The 20334-nt window shown below is 33.4% G+C and overlaps 3 protein-coding genes across 5 annotated transcripts; 1 reads left to right on the forward strand and 2 right to left on the reverse strand.

Annotated features, from left to right (window-relative positions):
• Positions 1–888: 888 nt before the first annotated feature.
• Positions 889–2451, forward strand: LOC104242855 (induced stolen tip protein TUB8-like). Its single transcript, XM_009797971.2, has 2 exons — positions 889–1088; positions 1657–2451. The coding sequence occupies exons 1-2, from the start codon at positions 1074–1076 to the stop codon at positions 2122–2124; spliced, it is 483 nt and encodes a 160-aa protein (XP_009796273.1). The 5' UTR covers positions 889–1073; the 3' UTR covers positions 2125–2451.
• On the reverse strand, positions 1949–8720 carry LOC104242856 (E3 ubiquitin-protein ligase UPL5-like). 3 transcript variants are annotated; one of them, XR_715088.2, is made up of 4 exons: positions 6931–8720; positions 5624–6210; positions 3789–4129; positions 2680–2762 (listed from the first exon to the last, which is right to left on the reverse strand). XR_715088.2 is itself a non-coding variant. In XM_070145729.1 (3 exons), the coding sequence occupies exons 1-3, from the start codon at positions 8591–8593 to the stop codon at positions 2610–2612; spliced, it is 2403 nt and encodes an 800-aa protein (XP_070001830.1). In that variant the 5' UTR covers positions 8594–8720; the 3' UTR covers positions 1949–2609. The 3 variants fall into 3 exon arrangements, 2 of the variants coding, with proteins under 2 accessions (XP_070001830.1, XP_009796274.1); XM_070145729.1 differs by lacking the exon at positions 3789–4129 and having other exon boundaries at positions 1949–2762; XM_009797972.2 differs by lacking the exon at positions 2680–2762 and having other exon boundaries at positions 3618–4129.
• Positions 8721–10698: 1978 nt separating this feature from the next.
• Positions 10699–16270, reverse strand: LOC104242854 (tonoplast dicarboxylate transporter). Its single transcript, XM_009797970.2, has 6 exons — positions 15771–16270; positions 14079–14571; positions 12943–12986; positions 12471–12566; positions 11193–11706; positions 10699–11031 (listed from the first exon to the last, which is right to left on the reverse strand). Exons 1-6 carry the CDS (start codon positions 16182–16184, stop codon positions 10964–10966), a joined length of 1629 nt encoding a protein of 542 aa, XP_009796272.1. The 5' UTR covers positions 16185–16270; the 3' UTR covers positions 10699–10963.
• Positions 16271–20334: the final 4064 nt, after the last annotated feature.

A 20334-nucleotide genomic window follows, 5' to 3' on the forward strand; every position in this document is an offset into this window, starting at 1 on the left:
ATTCGGGAGCCAAATATCCTGAAAACGGCTTTCGGGACTCGTTATAGTCATTACGAGTTCCTTGTTATGTCTTTTGGGTTGACCAATGCCCCAGCAGCCTTTATGCATTTGATGCACAGTGTGTTTAATTTGAAGATTTGAGAGTCGAGTTGATGTCAGATTTTGGTAAAATTAGTATGGTGGGACTCGTAGTTGGATGAGGGTTCATATTTCATGACTTTTGTTGGGTTCCGAGATGTGGGCTGACAACCAGCATAAAACCCGTCAATTCATAATGAAGCTAACCTCAACTTATTTGAGGTTGAGTCGTAATTATTATTATTATATGAACTTATTTATATTGTGTTCCAAACTGAATTACGGTAGGTCGACAATCAACATGAAATTAATTAATTTATAATGAATCTTTATAATATAGAATATATTTGAGATATATATGAGATGAATAATGAGAATTTATACAACCGATGTCAACTTGCTTGGGTTGAAACATAGTTATTACTCCCTCCGTTCACTTTTACTTGGCATGTATACTTAAAATAGATTTTCATTTTTACTTGTCGTTTTACGTATATCCAGAGAAGACAATTTTTTCCCCTGTTATAACCACATTATTTATTACTCATTTTAATTCATTTTCTCAAATCCAATAAAATATGCATCAATTAATATGTGTATCATGGTAAATTATGCACTTCATTTATTATTTCTTAAGGGGCGTGAAAAATCAAAATGTGCCAAGTAAAAGTGAACAATTATTTTAATATTAATTTTTTTGGTAAGCATAAAGTAAAGTAAATACATTTACAACTAGACATTTTAATTTTTGGACACCCTTTAAAGTCAGTGATATGAGATGTCAATTTGTATATCCTTCAAGATTCTTTTCTTTTTATTATTTTAATTAATACAGTCGATTTTACTTCCCTATATATAGCTCTCTCATTTGATCCTTTTTCATCACCAATCACAATTAAAAACACTTTGGCCACCTTTGCTTCTTAAGACCCCCTCCATTTCATTATTTTTTCCTCCCCATTTTCTTAGTTTCAACTTTAATTCTTCAATTTCCAATGGCCAGCGTTGAGGTACTTTTATACCAATGTTTTTTTTTTTTTTTGGCAATTTTTTTCATCTTTTCTTTCTAAATGAAAACTTAAAATTGATCAAGATCAGTTAGCTAACCTCTTCTTCAACTGATCAGTGCTCTTTTTAAACTTTTCAAGATTTATATTTTACACAATCTGATGAAGTGAATAAAATCTAATGGTTGATCAATATTCTTTATATCTTGAAAATATTATTAGATCATTCTTGGATAAAGGTTTTATAATGAAATATCTTGAGAAGGTCAATGATCACAGCTTTTATATGACCATAGTTTGATATCAAGAATTCAAAACAACATTATTACAACCACGCGTCAACCCCAAGCAAGTTAGGATCACCTATCTGAATCTTCACTGACTATATCACTTCATTTAAGTTCTCTATATTTTCTACTGTCATATAAATCGGTGATCGACCATAAAGATTCCTAGTATATTTAGGAACTAAAGTAAAACATACTAACATGACGATAACATATTCCCAACTAATTGTTATCGCCTATATAGACCTTTTCTCATGAGTTGAAATTTCAAATTTTGTTTGAAGGTTGAATCTGCACCAGTAGCAGCAGTAGAGACTACTCCAGCTGAGGTTGAGGTTCAAACAACCCCAGAGGAAACCAAAGTAGAGGAACCAACCCCAGTTGTAGAAAGCGAATCCGTCGTCGAATCAGCACCAGCACCAGCACCAGTAGAAGAGCCTGCTCCCGCTGAGGAAGCAGCCCCTGCTGCCGAAGAACCCGTGGCTGCAGCAGAACCTGCAGCCACAGAAACAGAGGAGCCAGTTGCGGCAACTGAGGAACCAGTTGCGGCCCCAGTCGCGGAGGCTGAACTTGAAGCAGCCCCTGTTGAGGAACCAGAAACAGAGAAAGCTGTCCCTGTAGCAGAGGAATCAGCTCCAGTAACTGAAGAAGCAGTGGCTGAAGAAACTACAAATGCAGCAGCTGAGGAACCAGTAGCAGCAGCAGAATCTGTTGAAGAGAAAGCAGTTCCAGTGGAGAAAGCTGAAGAGTAAATTCTACTGGAAACTGTCTAAGGAATTTTAGTGAAGATGGGGTTGATGAATGATGGGGGTCTTATTAAAGCTGGTTGTGTTTATTCTGTTTCTTAGTATTTTATTTACTACTATTATTACTACTATATTATTATGGTTACAGTGAGGGCATGTGTTATTTTTAGCATATGCCTAGGTCTAGGTGGTCGGGTGGATACTCCATAGTTTTTTAAGCTATGTTTGTTATCTTGTCCAGGGTTCAGTTTGCTATGGTTTGATTAAGATGATATGAGATTTGATCTCTAGTTTTTTATAATAAAAGGGTCATATCTTTTTTGGTTGTTTTTATCAATGGGTTAATGCTTTCATTCTCTCGATGTTAGCTATCTGATCATCAAAAATTGGATCATTTACTGTTAATATACAACCAAGAAGGCTGTTGCATGCCAACCACAAGGGGATGAAAAAAACTCAGCTTTTCGGGGCAGGCCAATCTTTTGTACCCGTTATTCTCTCGTTATAAAAAAAGCTTGCGAAAAGCACAGACCTGAGTCACTAATGTCGCGGTGAAAGTTAGATCTCATAAAGTCCGCAAAGCTATGGTGTCGCATGTCATATTTTTGATCAAGCAAGAACTTGTAAGGAAGGCCGTCGTTTCCCTTTGGAAAAAGAAAAGAAAAAGTAGATCAGAAGGGTTCAATATGGTGATTGTAAAGCATTCCACAAGCAATAATTTGACAAGTTGTAGATGAAAATGAGAGTCGACAATCCCTCTATATCCTAATCAAATCTTCCTTAAAGATCCATAAAGATAGCTACCAAAAGAAGCCATACATTAAGGTCCTACCTTACATCAATTCTTGACATTTTCAGCCTGATTGGCGAAACATCGCTTGATGTCTCATTCCCACTAACTTATCCCTTCTAACACAAAAATGATAAATGTATATTTGCACAACACAAAAGTTGACAACAATTACAGAATGACAAGGCGCAAATTAATGAGAATGGAAGGTTTCCTAGTGCACTAAATTTCCAACCAAGACGCTGATTAATCGAGTGAAGTTCAGAAGGAATACAGTTCTGAAGCTGTGAGGTATCACATACAATGATATTCAGACGTAGCATAAGTGAAATACAAGCTTACAACTCTCAGTAGTTTTTGTTCTGGAATTTAAGAGAGTTACATTACATGCCTGAATCAAAAAGGGAAATGTTCAATATCTACATCATAAAAGTTAAAAAAAGTATGAAGCACATCAGGCTGTATAAATACATACATATGTGTTTTACAGATACGAACACCTTAAAACAATTAAAAAGGAGTGAGGGGTGAGACTTACCACGCAGAAAAAAATATTAGAAGACTTACCATGCTATACCTCTATAAACGGTTGATAAGGAGGGGGGGGGGGGAATCTGGAAAATTACAAAATCTTCAGCCATGTAAACACAATTAATAGGGAAAAAAGAAAAAAAGGAACGAAGACGATTATGCATAGAGAAGATAGAAGGACTGGAACTTTTTTCTTCATTCAGTAGAAGTAAGCCAAGTTCTATTAGCTATTCTAACTTGTCTTAGACTCGTCGGTCTGTGATACATTCAGTTGAAAGTACGACCTTCAGCCATGCAGAGAGGGGTAACAAAAAGAGGACCATAAAAAAGTCAAGTTTCAAATAGGTACCAGGTAGGCATATCCTACTTCATGTACAAGCTGATTACATATCTTATGTGCACTTTCAATCTCAAAATTTGCATATGTCACCGGGTACCAAAGCTGCAACCAACATGCTCTTGGGTGATTATGCAGAGTCGATCTTGCATTATGGCCATGGATTTATAAGGAGGAAAGCATATGCGGTAGAAGCATGTTTTCGCAGAAGGCAAGTGATCATAGGACTCCGAGGTTTTGTAGATGTGAAGTCTAGAAGCCAAACCACCAAAACCCTCTAGAGGCAGATGCTTAATTGAAGTCCAAAAGAAAAGGAGCACCTTTCTCTGCTCAGCAGACATACTCGCAACTATCTGCATGGAAGGAAAGAAACAAATGTTATTGGTATGAATCACATCTCCTAACACTTGAAGGTTTGTCCTTACAATATTCAGAGTGGCGACAACTAATTCCAGTTTGCAATAATCAATTACCTGGGATCCATATCCAATAACCACCAAACTACCTTGGGAATGTATACAGGAAAAGAGAGGAATTGCGTCTTGATATTTAGTGTTACCGTGAATCCTATTTCATTGAGAATCTTATCTTTCCTAACACAAAAAATCTACTTATCTCTCTCTTGTACAGTAGAAGTGCATAAAAACAGATGCCTGAAAGAGAAGGGACTAGGAAGATCCTCGCGTAGCTTATTGCACCATGACATCCACAAACAGCAAATACCAAGACACAAGACTGTCAAATGGTAAAAGAGTAGCTCAAGCAGGTGTGCATGGGCAGCTCAAACTTACATTATCCACTATAAGAAACCATAAAAGCAAGCTACTAAGTAGCAGACAAAGACTACCTTTTGACACTAAATTGTTTATTTGTAATATCATAAAACACAGCCAGTAGGCCTCAATCCAAGAATTCTTTAGCATGACCAATGACACGAATGTACATCCATAACCGGCTCTAGGGAAACCAAAAGAAAGGCTGCAAACTCACTAGACCAAGAGCCTTTACATAGTTGCTTACCCTGATATTTCCTGCACACGAAAAACATATTATTCTCTGTTTAGGCCTTCCAGATGCTCTTCATAGAACCACTGCACCCCACGGGATCATTTCCAATTTTGGCTAGAATGGCGGACATAGGTGTGAGGCAGGGTAGCAACACGCCTAAACGTGTACTCTAAATATTGCTCTATCCTTGCCCCTATCGACAAGGTAACAGACTCACTCATAAAAGTAATTCTTTTCCCTGCTATATATCCTAGCATTGTGTAACCAAAGACATCCTTTCTGCTCTCCTGCTTTCTGCCAATTCTCTCAATTCAACTCTTCCTTCTTCTTTTTCTGACTTATAAAGCTCTAGCTTCTAAGACAAATAGAAAAGGACTGTTTGTTTCATCTTAGTCTGAATAATCGGAGTTCGTATTCAAAGTGTGATATAGATGAGAAAAAGTAACCGTATGCCGCAGGATTACTAATATGAATTGCTGGGTGCGGTTTTTAAAAAAACCATAAGACGCACTTAAGGAAATGTCGTGGAAGATGGGCAAATAAAGTAGGTATATGAGTACAATAAATCCCGTTTATAATGTTCTTGCTATTATTAGATGTTATTCCGGCAAAACATTAGCTACCAGTAGAGAATCTGGTAAAGTAAAAAACCCGATATGAACCTCCCAAACTCCCAAAACAAATGCTTCCCAGTGCAATAGCTTTGAAGGAAAAAAAAAGTTTCTGAGTCAGAAATTTACTGCTTCTACAAATAATGAAGAAAGAGAGTATGAAAGCGTAAAATTGTCAAGTACCAAGTATTATGAAAACATAGTGACTTGCAGATAAGAATCATGTACCTTCCAGAACCATGATATTTGAGGATCACTTTCTTTGTAGCCAATGTAATCTGTATGTGCTTTCCAATCTTCAATAGAAACAGCACTTCCACTCCCATCAAGCATCAAGTCAAGATCTTCAAGATTTAAACACCGAAAAAAGGACTTTTGGATCCTTGAGGTAGTTATATCAGCAAAGCCTCTAGAAAACTGGGCTACCTGCTCAGCAATTGACGAGACAAAACGATGTCGAATAAGAAGATTAACATACTTTATCCTATTCTTACTGTTCACAACAGTATCTTTCCCATTGGGACAAAGCTCAATCACTTTCCTGGACCCCAACTCTTCAAATTCACAAACAAATGTCAAGCCCAGTGTATCTTCATCCACCATCTCTGGATCCATCTCCAGCATCTGCTTGCAGCTACTGTATAAGTATGGATCTGCATCCCTAATGTCTTCCAATGAAATATTCTTTCCAGCCAATAACAAAAAGAACACACGACCAAGCACAACACCGACTTGAATTTTATGCATTAAAGCCAATGCAATCATCCTACCAGAGAAGCGGAAATACTCAAGGTGTAACGGGTCCACCTTAGATGCTGCAAGCACAAATCATAGATGAGCGTTATTCACATTCTAATACAGAGAGTAATATTACTTTTCCGTGATGCATTAAATGATTGGACAAATGATAGTTAAAGCACGACTTCATGTTTTATGGGGCCAAAGACAAAATTACAACATCTCAAGGGTCAAAAGTACTTTCAACATTAGCTTAGAGATTGCTGAGATTGCAAGAGTGTGTTTGCACTGGTTAGATTGGGAGGAGTGTACACAACCAAATTAGAAGTCAATATGGATTATTAGAAGCTTACAGGAAAAAAAATAGGAGTAAAAACCCTTTTAGATCCTAATTATTATTTAAATTAGGTCGTATACCATGATAAACATGAATTCTTAGCTACCAGTTCCTTCATAACTTTTTCCTTGTGGAATACAAGTTCCAATTTGCTTATCTATTATTTGAACATAACAAGAGGTAGGATCCAAGAAAAGATACAAAAACATTTTAACAAGAAGAGATGCTGCAAGGACACAGGTTTCAGGAAAAATTGAATAATGAGACTAGCAACGAGCAACTACATCAAGCAAGCTTAAGGGATATCCACATATCTTGTCATATCCACACAAAATTATCCTCTGTTTCATACCAAAAAAAGTTAGATACTGATACTAGCAAAAATCTGGAGATTTATGAGTTCAAGTGAGAATAAAATGCAAAAAAAAAAAATGTGTACATAAAGGCACTAAAAGCTTACCTGGATTTGGGAAAAACCTTCTACGATCATTTGGGCAAGCAACGTAGAGAGCATTTTGAGGGTTGAAGATCGCTTGACATACCAATAAAAACCACTCCCTCAATACACCAGGACCAGTAGCTTCTTCATGTTTGAATTCCATAAATAAACCGCCTCGTAGCAATTTGGAATCAGCTTGTCCAATGTACTCGAATGATTCTTCCAACAACTGGGACCTGTCAATGAGCATCTCATGCATCGCCTCGTTTTCGTCTCTAACTTCCGGAAGCATCATCATTGCCAAATGCCTCCTCAACTCAAAATTGGTTACCTCCTTGTGCTCAAGAAGCCAACCATAATCATCAGACTTTTTTGCAAATGAAACTATCAAAAAGCACAATGAAAGCTTTATTTGCCTCATCTTCTGCCAAAATACCTTCTCCAAGCCCTTATACAGTTTTGATATACTATTTAACTCCTTCAGAATTACAAGATACTGAGACCACCAGGGTGCAATAGGTTTGCCTTTTCCATTCTCTTTCAAACCCAACCGGTCTTCCAATTCCCTTAAACACATCTCCATTTTATCGAGCAAATCATAGAAAATATGATGCAAACATTCAATATACTCTTTGTAATACACTCCTTCACTGGTGTCATCCTCTTTCAACGGGAAAGTTATTGGAAAGCGAAATGGTACTTGCCACCGTATTACCTTCTTCACCGGAAGCATAAACACAGCAAAATCACGCACAATGCTAAATGATAACCCTATAAGCTTAGTTGATCCCATTGTCAATTCCAAATCATAAGATAACTTACTTGCTACCTCACGAACAAACGGAAAAACATCTTGCAATGCTAACAACTTCTTAGTTTCAGCCTTGCACCTCGCGATCCCAGTGGACTCTACTATAGCCCCTAAACTACTCCGACATTTATTATACAAACGATCATCAATCCCAACAGCTCCTCTGAGAAGTTTACAAAACTCTAACACTATAGGAACACATCCATTGTACACAGGTACAGGCAACAAACTCTTAAATGAATCAATAAATGAACGAACGGATTCATCAGCACTATTTTTGTTAGCATAATTTGAAGACATATAAAGCATTACCAGAGCTGCAGGAGCAGACGAGGAAATGAAGATTTGGATGTGCTCATATGCTTTTTCAGTACTATCCTTAGGAGTCATAGTTAAAAAATGTATAAGCATTTTTATTATATGATACGAGTTCGAATTAACAGCAGGATAATTGCCTTTCAAAATACCGGAGATTAGTGAAATTAAGTCATTCATGAGCTGCCACGCCTGAGGATGGCCTGTGCTCCGAATTCGGCCTACAAGTTCCAAGCTGGCATCCTTTTGAATACCACAATCCGATAACGTTTGATCCCATTGATGAAGCTGCTTTCCCCGGTAGATTAACCGCTGCTCCACCGCCGGTATTCCGGTGATTAACATGATTTTTTCGTGAACTGATTCTACTGAGTCATTACAATCGGCTTGAATTACCAGCGTTTTGCCGCCGGGAAACAAACGTACAAAAAACTGAATATGTGTTGGAGGGAGATTTTGGTCTTTTCTCATCCTGACGGCGGAAGGAACTGAAACTTCCATTTGATCGGCGGCGAAATCATTGAGCTTACGTTTGTTGTTGTTGTTGTTTAAGCCCATAAATAAATAAATAAATAAATAAATAAATAAATAAATAAATAAAAGAAATTCTGAAACCTAAATTCCAGAGAAATCGGTAGATAAGCTTAATTTGGTTGAAATGGAGAAGACTGAAGAGAGTGTTGCAGAGAAACACTGTTAGAGTGTGAAAAGAGAGGGGAAAAAGGAGTATTTGTATTTGCTGTTACGTTTGATTTTCATAATTTCAATTACACTTTTGGTCCTTTAATTATTAATATATTCCAAATTTGGTCCTTTAATAGTTCGATACTAAGCACATTTAACCTCCAATTTAATAATAATGTGTATTTATAGAACATAATTTACCAGTTATTAAATTGTTTAACAGTTCGTAATATTTGTAAAGATCCACAAGCAAGAACTCAAAAATGTACTCATAATTTGCTTAACCATAAATAACAATGACCAAATTATAAATTTTCTATATTAGAGGAATTAAAAGCAAAAAAAAAATTCTAAAGTTTTATTTTTTCAATTTCAATATACTTTCCAGATATTGTAATCCGATCCAGTATTGATTTTCTTTTATTTTATATTTTGTAATCTTATACAGTATATATTTTAATGTTATTCTTGTATTCGGTTATTTTTCAATATTGTAATCCATCTAGAGAGAAATTTTAATTTTTTCCTGGTATCATAATATGATCTAGTAATAGCTATTAATTCTTTTCCCTGGTATTTTGTTATTTCCAAAATTGCAATGTGATCTAGTATAACTTTTATTTTAATGAAAATCTTTTAGTATTTGTATATATTAGTCTTTTAAATTTTGTAGATTGGACAGCCTTCCATCTATTTACGGTTCTAAATATCTTGAATCTAGTCAAAAAAATAAAATTTATGATAATGCTGCTAACTTTCACATTGCACGTGAATTACATATAATATCTCTATATTAATAGAGATGAAATTACAATTTAAAGTTGATTGGTTTAACTTTAAAATTCTTAACATTGAATTCATTGTACTTATAAAATTATGGATTCTCAATTTGATGTAGTAGTTTTTCATATATATATATATATATATATATATATATATATATAGTAAGCAAATGGTCCGAAAACTTTCTAATTAGCATGGCTTCGCAGGTGAAGGAATTCACAGAAATAATAGCATATAATATGGTAAAAATAGCACGGTATAGCCAGTTTTCGGACTGATCATTCAAAAATAGCCAGCATTTACGAAGTCAATGAAAAATAGCCACTATTTTGTTGCAACAGAGACCGGTCCAGCATAATATACTGGAGTTCGGTGCACCTGTGTATGAACTCCAACATATTATGCTGGACCGGTATACTTTGCTGACTCAGTATAATATACTGGAGACTGGAGCACCGGTGCTCCAAACTCTAGTATATTATACTGGAGAATTATACTTGCTGGAACTCCAGTATATTATACTGGAGTTCTAGTGTACTTATGCTGAACTCCATCATATTATGTTAGAGTTCCAGCATACTTATCCTGGAACTCTAGCATAAAAGCATACTTATGCTGGAACTCCAGTATAATATACTGGCGTATTTTCCGGGTTTTGAACAATATTTTCGCTCAGATTTATCTTTACATGAAAAGTGGCTAAATTTCGATTACTTTTGAAACTGAGCTATTTTTGAACGACCAGTTGTAAATCGGCTACTTTTGAATTTCTCCCTATAATATGGGGTAGATTTTCACAAATAGGATTATTTAGTGCGACTATTTATATTTTGACCATGTTAAGAAAAGTTTGAAAATAACTTCGTTGCTAGAAGCTTAAAGTATGCTGCTAGATTCAATATTTACTTTTTCTCATCGGTATACATAGCTTATATATTAATTATACATACATACGTACATACATACATATATTATGTATTACTGGTTATTTTAGTTTAAGAGCAAGGTTATTTGGGTTAATTCTTTTGCATTATTAATCAAAGTTCAAGTTAAACATGAAAGATCCTACGAATATCTTGACTCTCATTTTAACTACAAAATTTTCCTTAAATATAAAATTACATTCCATATTTCTTGGAACAAAAAAAGGCTATACATTGCTGCAATCCAACAAGGAAAAGAAAATAACAAATATGTATAACAAAATATAATATATTCAAGAACTCCTCCTCCTCCTCATGCGCCACGATGATTCCTCTATAGGGATAATTCATCTAGATACAATGAAAAATTCCAAAAAAGAAAAACACCAACTGAGAAAAATACCCTAATATCGATATGATTGTATAAATATTTTTACATCGCCAGTACCTAGAACTTAAACTGTTTCTCAATTGGTTTAAAATCACCAAAGCCAAAGGTTGGTGTCCTCTTGCCTTATGTATCCCTTTATCCAAAGAACTAGCCACACCAACGCAAATAATTCCTTGATACATTTAAAGGTTTATCTGTTCCAAAAACAATAGGCGCTGAAACACACACAAAAAAAAACGATTATTTTCACGTACAATATAACATTAACGTCACAAAACTATATATCTTTTGTCACATTAAAGTAATTTTGTCGTTACTCATTGTAACAGTAAAATCACAAATTTTGATTAACTAAAAAGTATAAAGGAAACTTTACCTAGGGTAGGCATCAAGAAAGAGAGAGCAGCAATTCCAGCGACTTTCAAAGGGAGTCCAGTTTGTATCATGTCTTTAACTTCAATATGGCCAGTAGTAAACCCTATAACATTGGAAGGCGTTGACGTGGGGAGCAAGAAAGCGAATTGCGCGCCAATGGCGCCCGGGATCATAAGAAGAAGAGGATGAACATGCATAGTTTCAGCAATTTGAATGAGCAAAGGAACCATAACTGTTGTGGTTGCATTATTTGATGTGATAAACTCAGTGAGAATTGCACTTATTAAACAAACTGCTGGTGCAATGGCTAAGTATGGTGTTTTTGATAAGAAATCTAGGGTTTTTGTTAGTATATCAGCAAGTCCACTTGACCTAATTCCATCAGCTATGGCAAAACCTGCTCCTAGTAGAAGAATTATGTTCCATGGCAATTTCTTGCATTTGTTCCAATCCATTAGCTTCTCTCCTGGCTGCTTCTTGTTTGGAATTATGAATAATAAAGTTGCCATCATGACCTATACAATGAGAAAATCAACATCACGGACAGACATTTTAGGAACTATTTTGAACGTCAATTTTCGACGTGTAATAGTAACTTGGTAGGCAAGCAGAGGCAGATGTAGGATTTGAAGTTTATGGTTTCAAATTCGGAATTCTACCACATTGAATCCAATTTACTGGGTTCAAAATCTAAATTTTCACTCATTTAGCTGGATTTTTAACACATATGCATGGCCTAAGCCGAAGTTATGAACCCATAACTTCTTCATTGGCTTGGCCCATGTAGGCTAGAAAATACTACTCCCTCCCGTCTATAATTAGTGAATTTTTAGCATTTGGCACACTCCTTAAGAAAATACGAACTCCTAGAAAAGAAGAAGAAGATGTTTTCACTAAATTACCCTTAATCAGTTGTTACCTTGATACATTGGAATATGTAAATAAGGACAAATTTTGAAAAAATAAAATTAATTCCTTCTTGATTATGTAAAAAGACATTTATTTTGGACCAAAACAAAAGGGTAGAGGTAAGATATGCATACACACTACCCTCCCCAGACCCTACTTATGGGACTATACTGAGTCGTCGTCGTTGTTGTTGTCGTTGAGGGAGTATGTAATATATAGAAACCATCAAATTATTTTAAGAAAATTTATTTTTAGTCTAAGTAACCAATACTTTAGAACAACAATGCATTCTGCTTAATGAAAAATATTTATATATAGATTTATTTTGTTAATTGAAACTAATGGTATATATAATTAGTGTAGTGCTTACACTAACAGTTCCATCACCAGCACGCCCATTGAAGAAGGATCCCCATCCAGGAATATCATCAGTAATACTTCTTGTCATCCACAGCACTATTAAAATCTATAACAACAAAATCAAATTAAATTAGTTACATAATTAAGAACCCGTTTGGACATAACAATTTTTTCACTTTCTTTTTTTATTTTTTTTCGAAATCAATGTTTTGTCATAAAATTTTAAATTTTCACTTGAACATAAATTTTGAAATTTTTCGAAAATTTGAAAAACTCCAAAAAGGCCGTTTTACAAAATCTTCACTCAGATTACTAACAAAACTTCAAAAACAACCTAAAATTATATTCATGTCCAAACTACTCTAATTTTTAAATATTATTTTCACTTAATTTTACAATTCTTATGTCCAAACGCCCACTAAATTTAAACACAAATAATGTGGATTACATTAAAGAGTAATTAAAAATGGTAGTAAACGCACCGAAAATACTGATAAAACCATCTTTTCAGCAAAGGCCATGGGACCTACACAGCACAAAAGTGGGTCCAATCAATTAGAATATTGGGGTCTAAAATAATTGCAGACAACATCAATCTAATATTCAACATCTATTATTGACACAAAATAAAAATATGTGGCCTAAGTGAATCTTATAATAGCCATGAAATTTCAATTGGACCACTTGTTGATGACGTATTCTTTTAAGATATCTGAAAATTGACCATTGAAATGATTGGGGTACAGAAAAAGATAATCTTGAAATTAAAGATATAAGCCTCAATTCTATCTCTATACGTGTCAGTTACATATAAGTTAATAATATTGAGGTGAGTTCAGAACTTAGAATAAATTTAAAAAGAATATGACCTTTATATGTATATATTTTAAATAGTTTTAGAGCCCGTTTGACCGTGATTTTTTTTTTACTTTATATATATATATATATATTTGAATTTTTAATTTTTACTTGAAGATGAATTTTGAAATTTTTCGAAAATTTTAAAAACTCCAAAAAGCTATTTTTTTTTCAAAATTTTCACTCAAATCACTCACAAAAAATTCAAAAACAACCCAAAATTTTATTCATGTCCAAACACCATTCTAATTTTCAAATACCATTTTCACTTCGAAATTTTTTTTCACTTCTTTTTAAAATTTTACAATTCTTATGTCCAAACGCCCAATTAACACATGTATACATAGTTATTCAAGATTGAAAATAATAAGTTCAATTCAGCCCACAAAACTCGTCCTCGATTCGCATCCATCTATAATTTGAGGGATGATTGAGAACTAAGGGTTTGTTTGGTTGGAAAGAAGTTATCCCAGGATTAATTATCCTGGGATTAATTATTCCACTCTTCCATGGGGATTAAAAAAACACTATAATCCCAGGATAATTAATCACTGAATTAATTATACCGCAATTTTCTCCCAACCAAACATGGAATAAATTCTTCTTAAATTTAGTCCCGGGGTTAATTATTCCTTATCTCTCGTACCAAACGAACCCTAAGGAAAAAATTATATTTTAAAATTGAGAATATATAAGAAAATAAATTAAGAGAAATTGGGTATAAAAAAATTAAATAAATATAAGGGTTTAGAAGAAGTACCTAATAAATCAAGCTCCCTTTTCAAATGAGATTTGTCCAAATAAGCAGAAAGAGATCTACTTGATCCTTTCCTACAATACAATAAGCAAAGTGTAGCCCACAAAGCAAAGAAAATCACCAAAGCCAAAGGAAAACCAAAGAAAAACCAAGTGCTGAAACTTATAGGTTTTTCTTGAGGAAAATAACTCTTCCACAATCCCACCAATATCAAATTGACACCTGTCCCAGTTAATGTACTCATTCCTCCAATTGATGCAGAATATATAACCCCTAATATAACTGCTTTACAGAAGTTTGTCACCAGCTGATCGGAATGTTCCGGTTGGTTCCGGTTAACCGACGGCAACCGTTGCAAGATTCCGGTGGCCACCGGCATCATCATTACCGTTGCCGCCACGTTGTGCATCCACATGCTGACGAAGAATGTGGTGGCACAGATCCCGAGAAGAAGAAGTGGTGGATTCAATGGATTCCCACAGAATAATAGTGTTATCTGCCGTGGCGGAGCCAGAATTTTTCACCGAAAAGTGTCAACAAATAAAAAATTAGATATACCGAAAAATTAAGAGGAATCGAACATATAATATATATAAAATAAAATAAAATTATCTCGCAATACAGTCCGCCGGTTATCTGCATGGCCCATGCACGTCAATTGTCTACAATAATTCAACTATACTACTAGCTAGAAAAGTGTCATCATTCACCATATTCATTAAACTCAGGTATTTTATATGGACAATATTAAAAGTTATGTGTACATATTTAATTATGAACACATAATTTTAAAAAATATAACATATTTATAGTAAAATTCTAAAGGTTGAACTTAACAACTAAAACTTGCCTCTGCTTGTAGTAGCGTACATAGTTAAACTTTATATAAAGAAAATAATAGGCCAAATTAGATATTGACATTGAAACTGATTAATAACGGTAAAATGTCAAAAAGAGAAAAACAACAGATAATTGCTGAAAAGTAAACTTTTGAAATATGTGGTACTAAAAACTTAAGAGATAAAAGTTTATTGGGATCATGATATTTGTATGGCTATAAAAGTTTTTATTAAGGGTAAAATGAGTAAAATAAAAAGTTTAAAAATTAAATTATTTTTAAATATAGAAATGTGTCATTTTTTTTGAAATTGACTAATATAAAAAGTATGTTATATTTAAATTGAAACGGACTGAGTAATAATTACGCAACTAAAGATAGAGATGAAACGATGTATTTCCATTTCGGCAAATACGTACATACTTGAACATGTACAGCTCATATCAAAGCACAATAAGTGTGTGGCATATTTTTTAAGGTTTATTAATTAATACCTTAATTTATAATATATAATTTATTTTAATTATTTACTAAACCACAATAAATTAGTATAATTTTTTTTGGTTTCTCACCCGGTGTTCGGTACCCGTATTGGAGCCCGATTATATCCGGATTTAGGGTCCCATTCTGGGGAAAGCGCTCACTACCAAAGATTTTTCCATACTCAGGGCTCGAACTCAAGACCCCTGGTTAAGGGAAGAGCAGTCTCATCTACTGCACCACATCCTTTGATGGTAAATTAGTATAATTTGGTGTATAGGATTCGGATAAATTTCTTCCATATTCCAATTTCGCGACACCCACAAATAAAACAACAAAATTCAACAAGGAATTAATAGAAAAATATAATTACTCACATTTAAGGCCAATCTTCTGTGTATATTATAATGTTCAACAGCAAGAGCAAGTATAAAACTCCCAAGAACAAGAGCAATAACATCATCCATATAAGAATGAGCAACGTCGTCGGCCGACGAAATTCCGAACAACGGGAAGAGAAACAACGGCGACATGGAAGTTATCGGCATCGGCACCGCCTCCGACAACCACCACGTGAAAATCCAAACAAGAATTCCGAGCATATTAGTGCTAGTCGCCGGAGCATCATTCATTTTCACAAATAAGCAAATAATTATACATAATAAAGGTCCCAAAATTGTGAAGAAATTCTTGAGTGAAAAAATAGAGTGAATAAATGTATTCATACTTTGTGACCTGTGAATTGGAAGAAGAGGTGTTTTTTGGTCATTATTAGTCTCATCTCCATTCATTTTGGAAGATTAGAATAATATAATCAAGAGGATAGAAGATAGAGAAAAAAAGAGAAAAATAAGGTTTGGTTGAGAAGTTTACAATGAAAATGCAAATGAAGTACGATGTATATATAGTTGCACATGTTTTGTCTTTTAATAGTGGAAAAAAAGGAACAGAAGTTAAAGTTTATTTATTTATTTTTTGGTTATTTGTTCGGGAAGACGGGTTGCTATGATGGTAAGCAACCTTCACTTTCAACCAAGGAATTGTGAGTTCGCGTCTCCCCATGAGCAAGGTGGGAAGTTCTTGGAGGGAAGGATGCCGAGTTTCTATTTGGAAACAGCCTCTCTACCCCAGGGTAGGGGTAAGGTCTGCATACACACTGTCCTCCCCAGACCCCACTAAGTGAGATTATATTGTATTGTTGTTGTTGGTTATTTGTTCATGGTTAGTGTATATATATATAAATTTTTCAGATAATTTTAGGGCCCCTTTAGACATAAGTTATTTTTTTCGAAATCAGTGTTTGGTCATAAAATTTTAAATTTTCACTTGAAGATGGATTTTGGAACTATTCGAAAATTTGAAAAACTCCAAAAAACTATTTTTTAAAATTTTTTTACTCATATCACTCATAAAACTTCAAAAACAACCCAAAATTATATTCATTTCCAAACACAACTTTAATTTTCAAATATCATTTACACTTGAAAAAAAAATCACTTTTTTTGGAATTTTACAATTCTTATGTCCAAACGCCCACGTAAAAATAACCATAATAACTTTTATAGGAATATTTTTTTTTATATAAAATTACAACTTACGACTAAAAAACATTAAAAAGGGGAAGCTCATTCCTAATAGTACTCTAATCAAAATTATTTTCTAGTTATACTATTAACCACAATTGTTATATCATTTTTCTTGTGCATATCCTCAAAGGTGTAAGGAGGAACTTCTGTTGATGCCGTCATTGCGATGTTATTCATTGTAGGATTAAACCAATCATCAATTATGATCGTCGTTAATCTGCGTTCACCTTGAATCGATCATATTTTATTTTAATTTTTTGTTCTTGCGGAAATTTCATCCGAACCATTTTGAAGATCATCAAAGAGTTCTCTCGAATGAATTCTACTCTTTCTACTTTCCAGTAATTTATTCATGGCACGCCTTCTATCCCTCGAATGAATTCTACTCTTTCTGCTTTCTAGTAATTTATTCATGGCACACCCTTCTCCAACACATGTGTTTTCAAATCATTCATCTGACAAAATTCCCTAACAAATACATACGCAAAAAACAACCCAAAGATAGAGAGAAGGAACAGAGGGTTTCGAGGAGAAAGAGAGGTAGAAAGAAGCAAAAGAGGAAAAATGGATGGATAATTTGAGAGTAAAAAACGGAGGGTAAAAAACAACGGTTTAGTATGTCGAAACACGGAAAGTTCCAGCATAATATGCTTGATTATGAAGCTCATGCGCATAAATTTCCAGCATATTATATTGGAACTCCAGTACTCGGAAAGGTTCAGCATAATATGCGGGATTGTGGAGCTTCTGCATTTTGTTCGGATTTTATCTTTACATGAAAAGTAGCTAAATTTTGATTACTTTTGAAACTGTGACTATTTTCAAATTACCAGTTGTAAATATAGCTATTTTTGATATTTTCCCTAAAGCGGAGCTGCTTTGGCCCCATAATTTTTGGGGCTCCAAATTTTTCTAATAGGTAATATGTTAATTTAATTTTAAAAGAATATTTTGGTGTTTTAATTGAAAAAGTACAAATTCTCATAATAAAAAAATGAGATTAAATTGTTGAGCATAAATTGAGAAAAAAAATCTTTTTGGGAATCATTTTCTAGATCATAAATTGAGAAAGAATTCGATTAATAATTCTTAACTCAAAAAAAGGTTGAAACTTTAATATAATTCCAAAATGTGCCATGGACAAATTTTTAGCAAATAATAAAAACCCTAAATTAGAAAGTATGTCTTAAGAGAGAATAAATGAATTAGATAAAATTGTTAATAACTTTGCATTAAAAAAATAGAATTTAAATAAAATTATATATGATTTTTTTAAATAAAAAAATAAGGTCTTTCATTAAAGTTTTGCATTATGCCTCCATGTTTATGGAGCCGCCCATATTTGTTTTGTGATATCATGTATCCCCCACCCACCATAGGATTTTTCTTTTTTAACAGTAAGTAAATGTGAATAATGTAGAAATTTTTACATTTTTGACTTATATTATATACGCTAAACTCTTAGGAACGAATATCCTTATAAATAATTGACGTATTTAACATATGATCAAGCTAAAGTTGACACGTCGATCAAGCTTTTGTTATTTGTAAAAGTTAGGAACTTTCCTTTTTTTAACTTTTTCTATTGCACATTTGCACTTTCTCAATTAGGAGCGTTCATGGTTCGGTTTGGATCGATTTTTCCCTAAAAAGAAATCAAATCAAGTAAGTCGATTTTTCAAATATTAGAACCAAATCAAACCAATTAAGTCAGTTTTTTCTCGATTTGGTTTATGTCGGTTTTTCGGTTTTTTCGATTATTTGTCGGGTTTTTTTCTTAAATATAAGACATACACTACCAACACATATTTCGGCGACCACATTTTAATGCAACACTATCAAATCAATTGCCCTTTGAGAAATTTATTATTTACCAGGATATATTGATGATAATTGAATCAAATAGTAATGACTAATTTAAGGACTCAATTAAAAATATATTATTTTTAACATGAAATAGATTCTTACACTTAACAAAAGAAAACTACCAATCAAACTAGAATGTAAAGGTAAAGAACTGTACTAAAAGTGCAAACGATTAACATTTACTATAAAAATTTTGAAACTTTGTATAAAAGTATACATATATATAGGTGTAATTCTAAATTTAAAATAGCTACTCCTATATTCGGTTTGGTTCGATTTTTTTTTTATTAAAACTAAAACCAAATCAAATTTGATCGATTTTTAATTTTCAAAACCAAAATCAAATCAAACAAAAAAGTATCGGTTCTTTTGATCGGTTTAATTTGGTTCGATTTTTCGAATTTTTATGAACAGCCCCGCCCTCAATCAATTCTTCGTCCATAACTATAGTGGGGTATCTCTGGGACCCACGGCGAAAACATGGGATATATGGCGTGCCACGTCATAATTGAATATATGACATGGCATGTGGTGTTTAATAATTTGGCCACCTCAATTAGACATGAAAAACAAGTGGCTGCCTCTTATCCATGAGCTGACTATGGTCGAATCATTGTCAATTTATCATAAATAAATTAAACGCAATGTCATTTACATATTTAATTTTGAAATAGGATGTTCTCCCAAAAAAAAAAAAGATAATTAATTAAGTATCAATACGCTATATTAGCTGTTAAAAAATGTCTTGCACATGGATAAACCTTTGGGCTTTGATCCATATTACTAGAATATATCGCAAAAATGTATTAAAGAAATACGTTAAGACACACTTCCCCTATTATAATATTTAAGTAAACTCCTTCAATTTCCTGTTAAAAGTTTCATATTACTATTATAATTTAATCGACGTATCACGTATGCAACCTTTAATAATATATTGATAAATGAGATTTTATAATAATTTTCATTCATTTGGCAACAAAATTAATAACAATATTACTATAAGTTAATACCGGAGTATGATACTTAGCATGAGTTTTAATTAAATAATGTTAAAATAACAGTTGCGATATTGCATTCAAAATTAGCTTTAGGATCACCTTTTGCTAATTCAAATGAGAGATATTGCATAAATATTGGAACAATTATATATTTTGGTTGAAATCCTTAAAATCAAAAATTCGATGAGGGCACTAGCAGTTCGTTTATGTGCCTCTTATACCTTCAAATCTTGGGTCCGCCGTCACCTTGACTTTATGTGAAGGCATATAACTGACCTTAATTAATTTGGAAATATGACATAGTTATTAATTTGGATGTCATACAAAGTTATCCATCCGACTCATCCATAGTTATCATTATTAGTTTTGAATTGCATAATTCCTAATTTGTCTCCTTTTAGCTAATTTTTTGGTCTTTATATTTGGTTGACTAGAAATTATATTTATCTCATTGAAATTACTATATAATCGTACCTTCGATGTTTATC

Source organism: Nicotiana sylvestris, chromosome 5 (assembly GCF_000393655.2).
Source record: "Nicotiana sylvestris chromosome 5, ASM39365v2, whole genome shotgun sequence".
Lineage (NCBI taxonomy): Eukaryota > Viridiplantae > Streptophyta > Magnoliopsida > Solanales > Solanaceae > Nicotiana > Nicotiana sylvestris.

Bases quoted from the DNA above. Each gene is read 5' to 3' on its own strand.
- LOC104242854 (XM_009797970.2), bottom strand. From the start codon at position 16,184: ATGAATGGAGATGAGACTAATAATGACCAAAAAACACCTCTTCTTCCA. The intron at 11,707-12,470 runs GTAAGCACTACA...CTCATTGTATAG, and splicing joins CTGGTGATGGAACTGTTAGT to GTCATGATGGCAACTTTATT. The intron at 11,032-11,192 runs GTAAAGTTTCCT...TGTGTGTTTCAG, and splicing joins TTTCTTGATGCCTACCCTAG to CGCCTATTGTTTTTGGAACA.
- LOC104242856 (XM_009797972.2), bottom strand. From the start codon at position 8,593: ATGGGCTTAAACAACAACAACAACAAACGTAAGCTCAATGATTTCGCC. The intron at 6,211-6,930 runs GTAAGCTTTTAG...TTGTGCTTGCAG, and splicing joins AAGGTTTTTCCCAAATCCAG to CATCTAAGGTGGACCCGTTA. The intron at 4,130-5,623 runs GTACATGATTCT...CCTTCCATGCAG, and splicing joins AAATATCATGGTTCTGGAAG to ATAGTTGCGAGTATGTCTGC.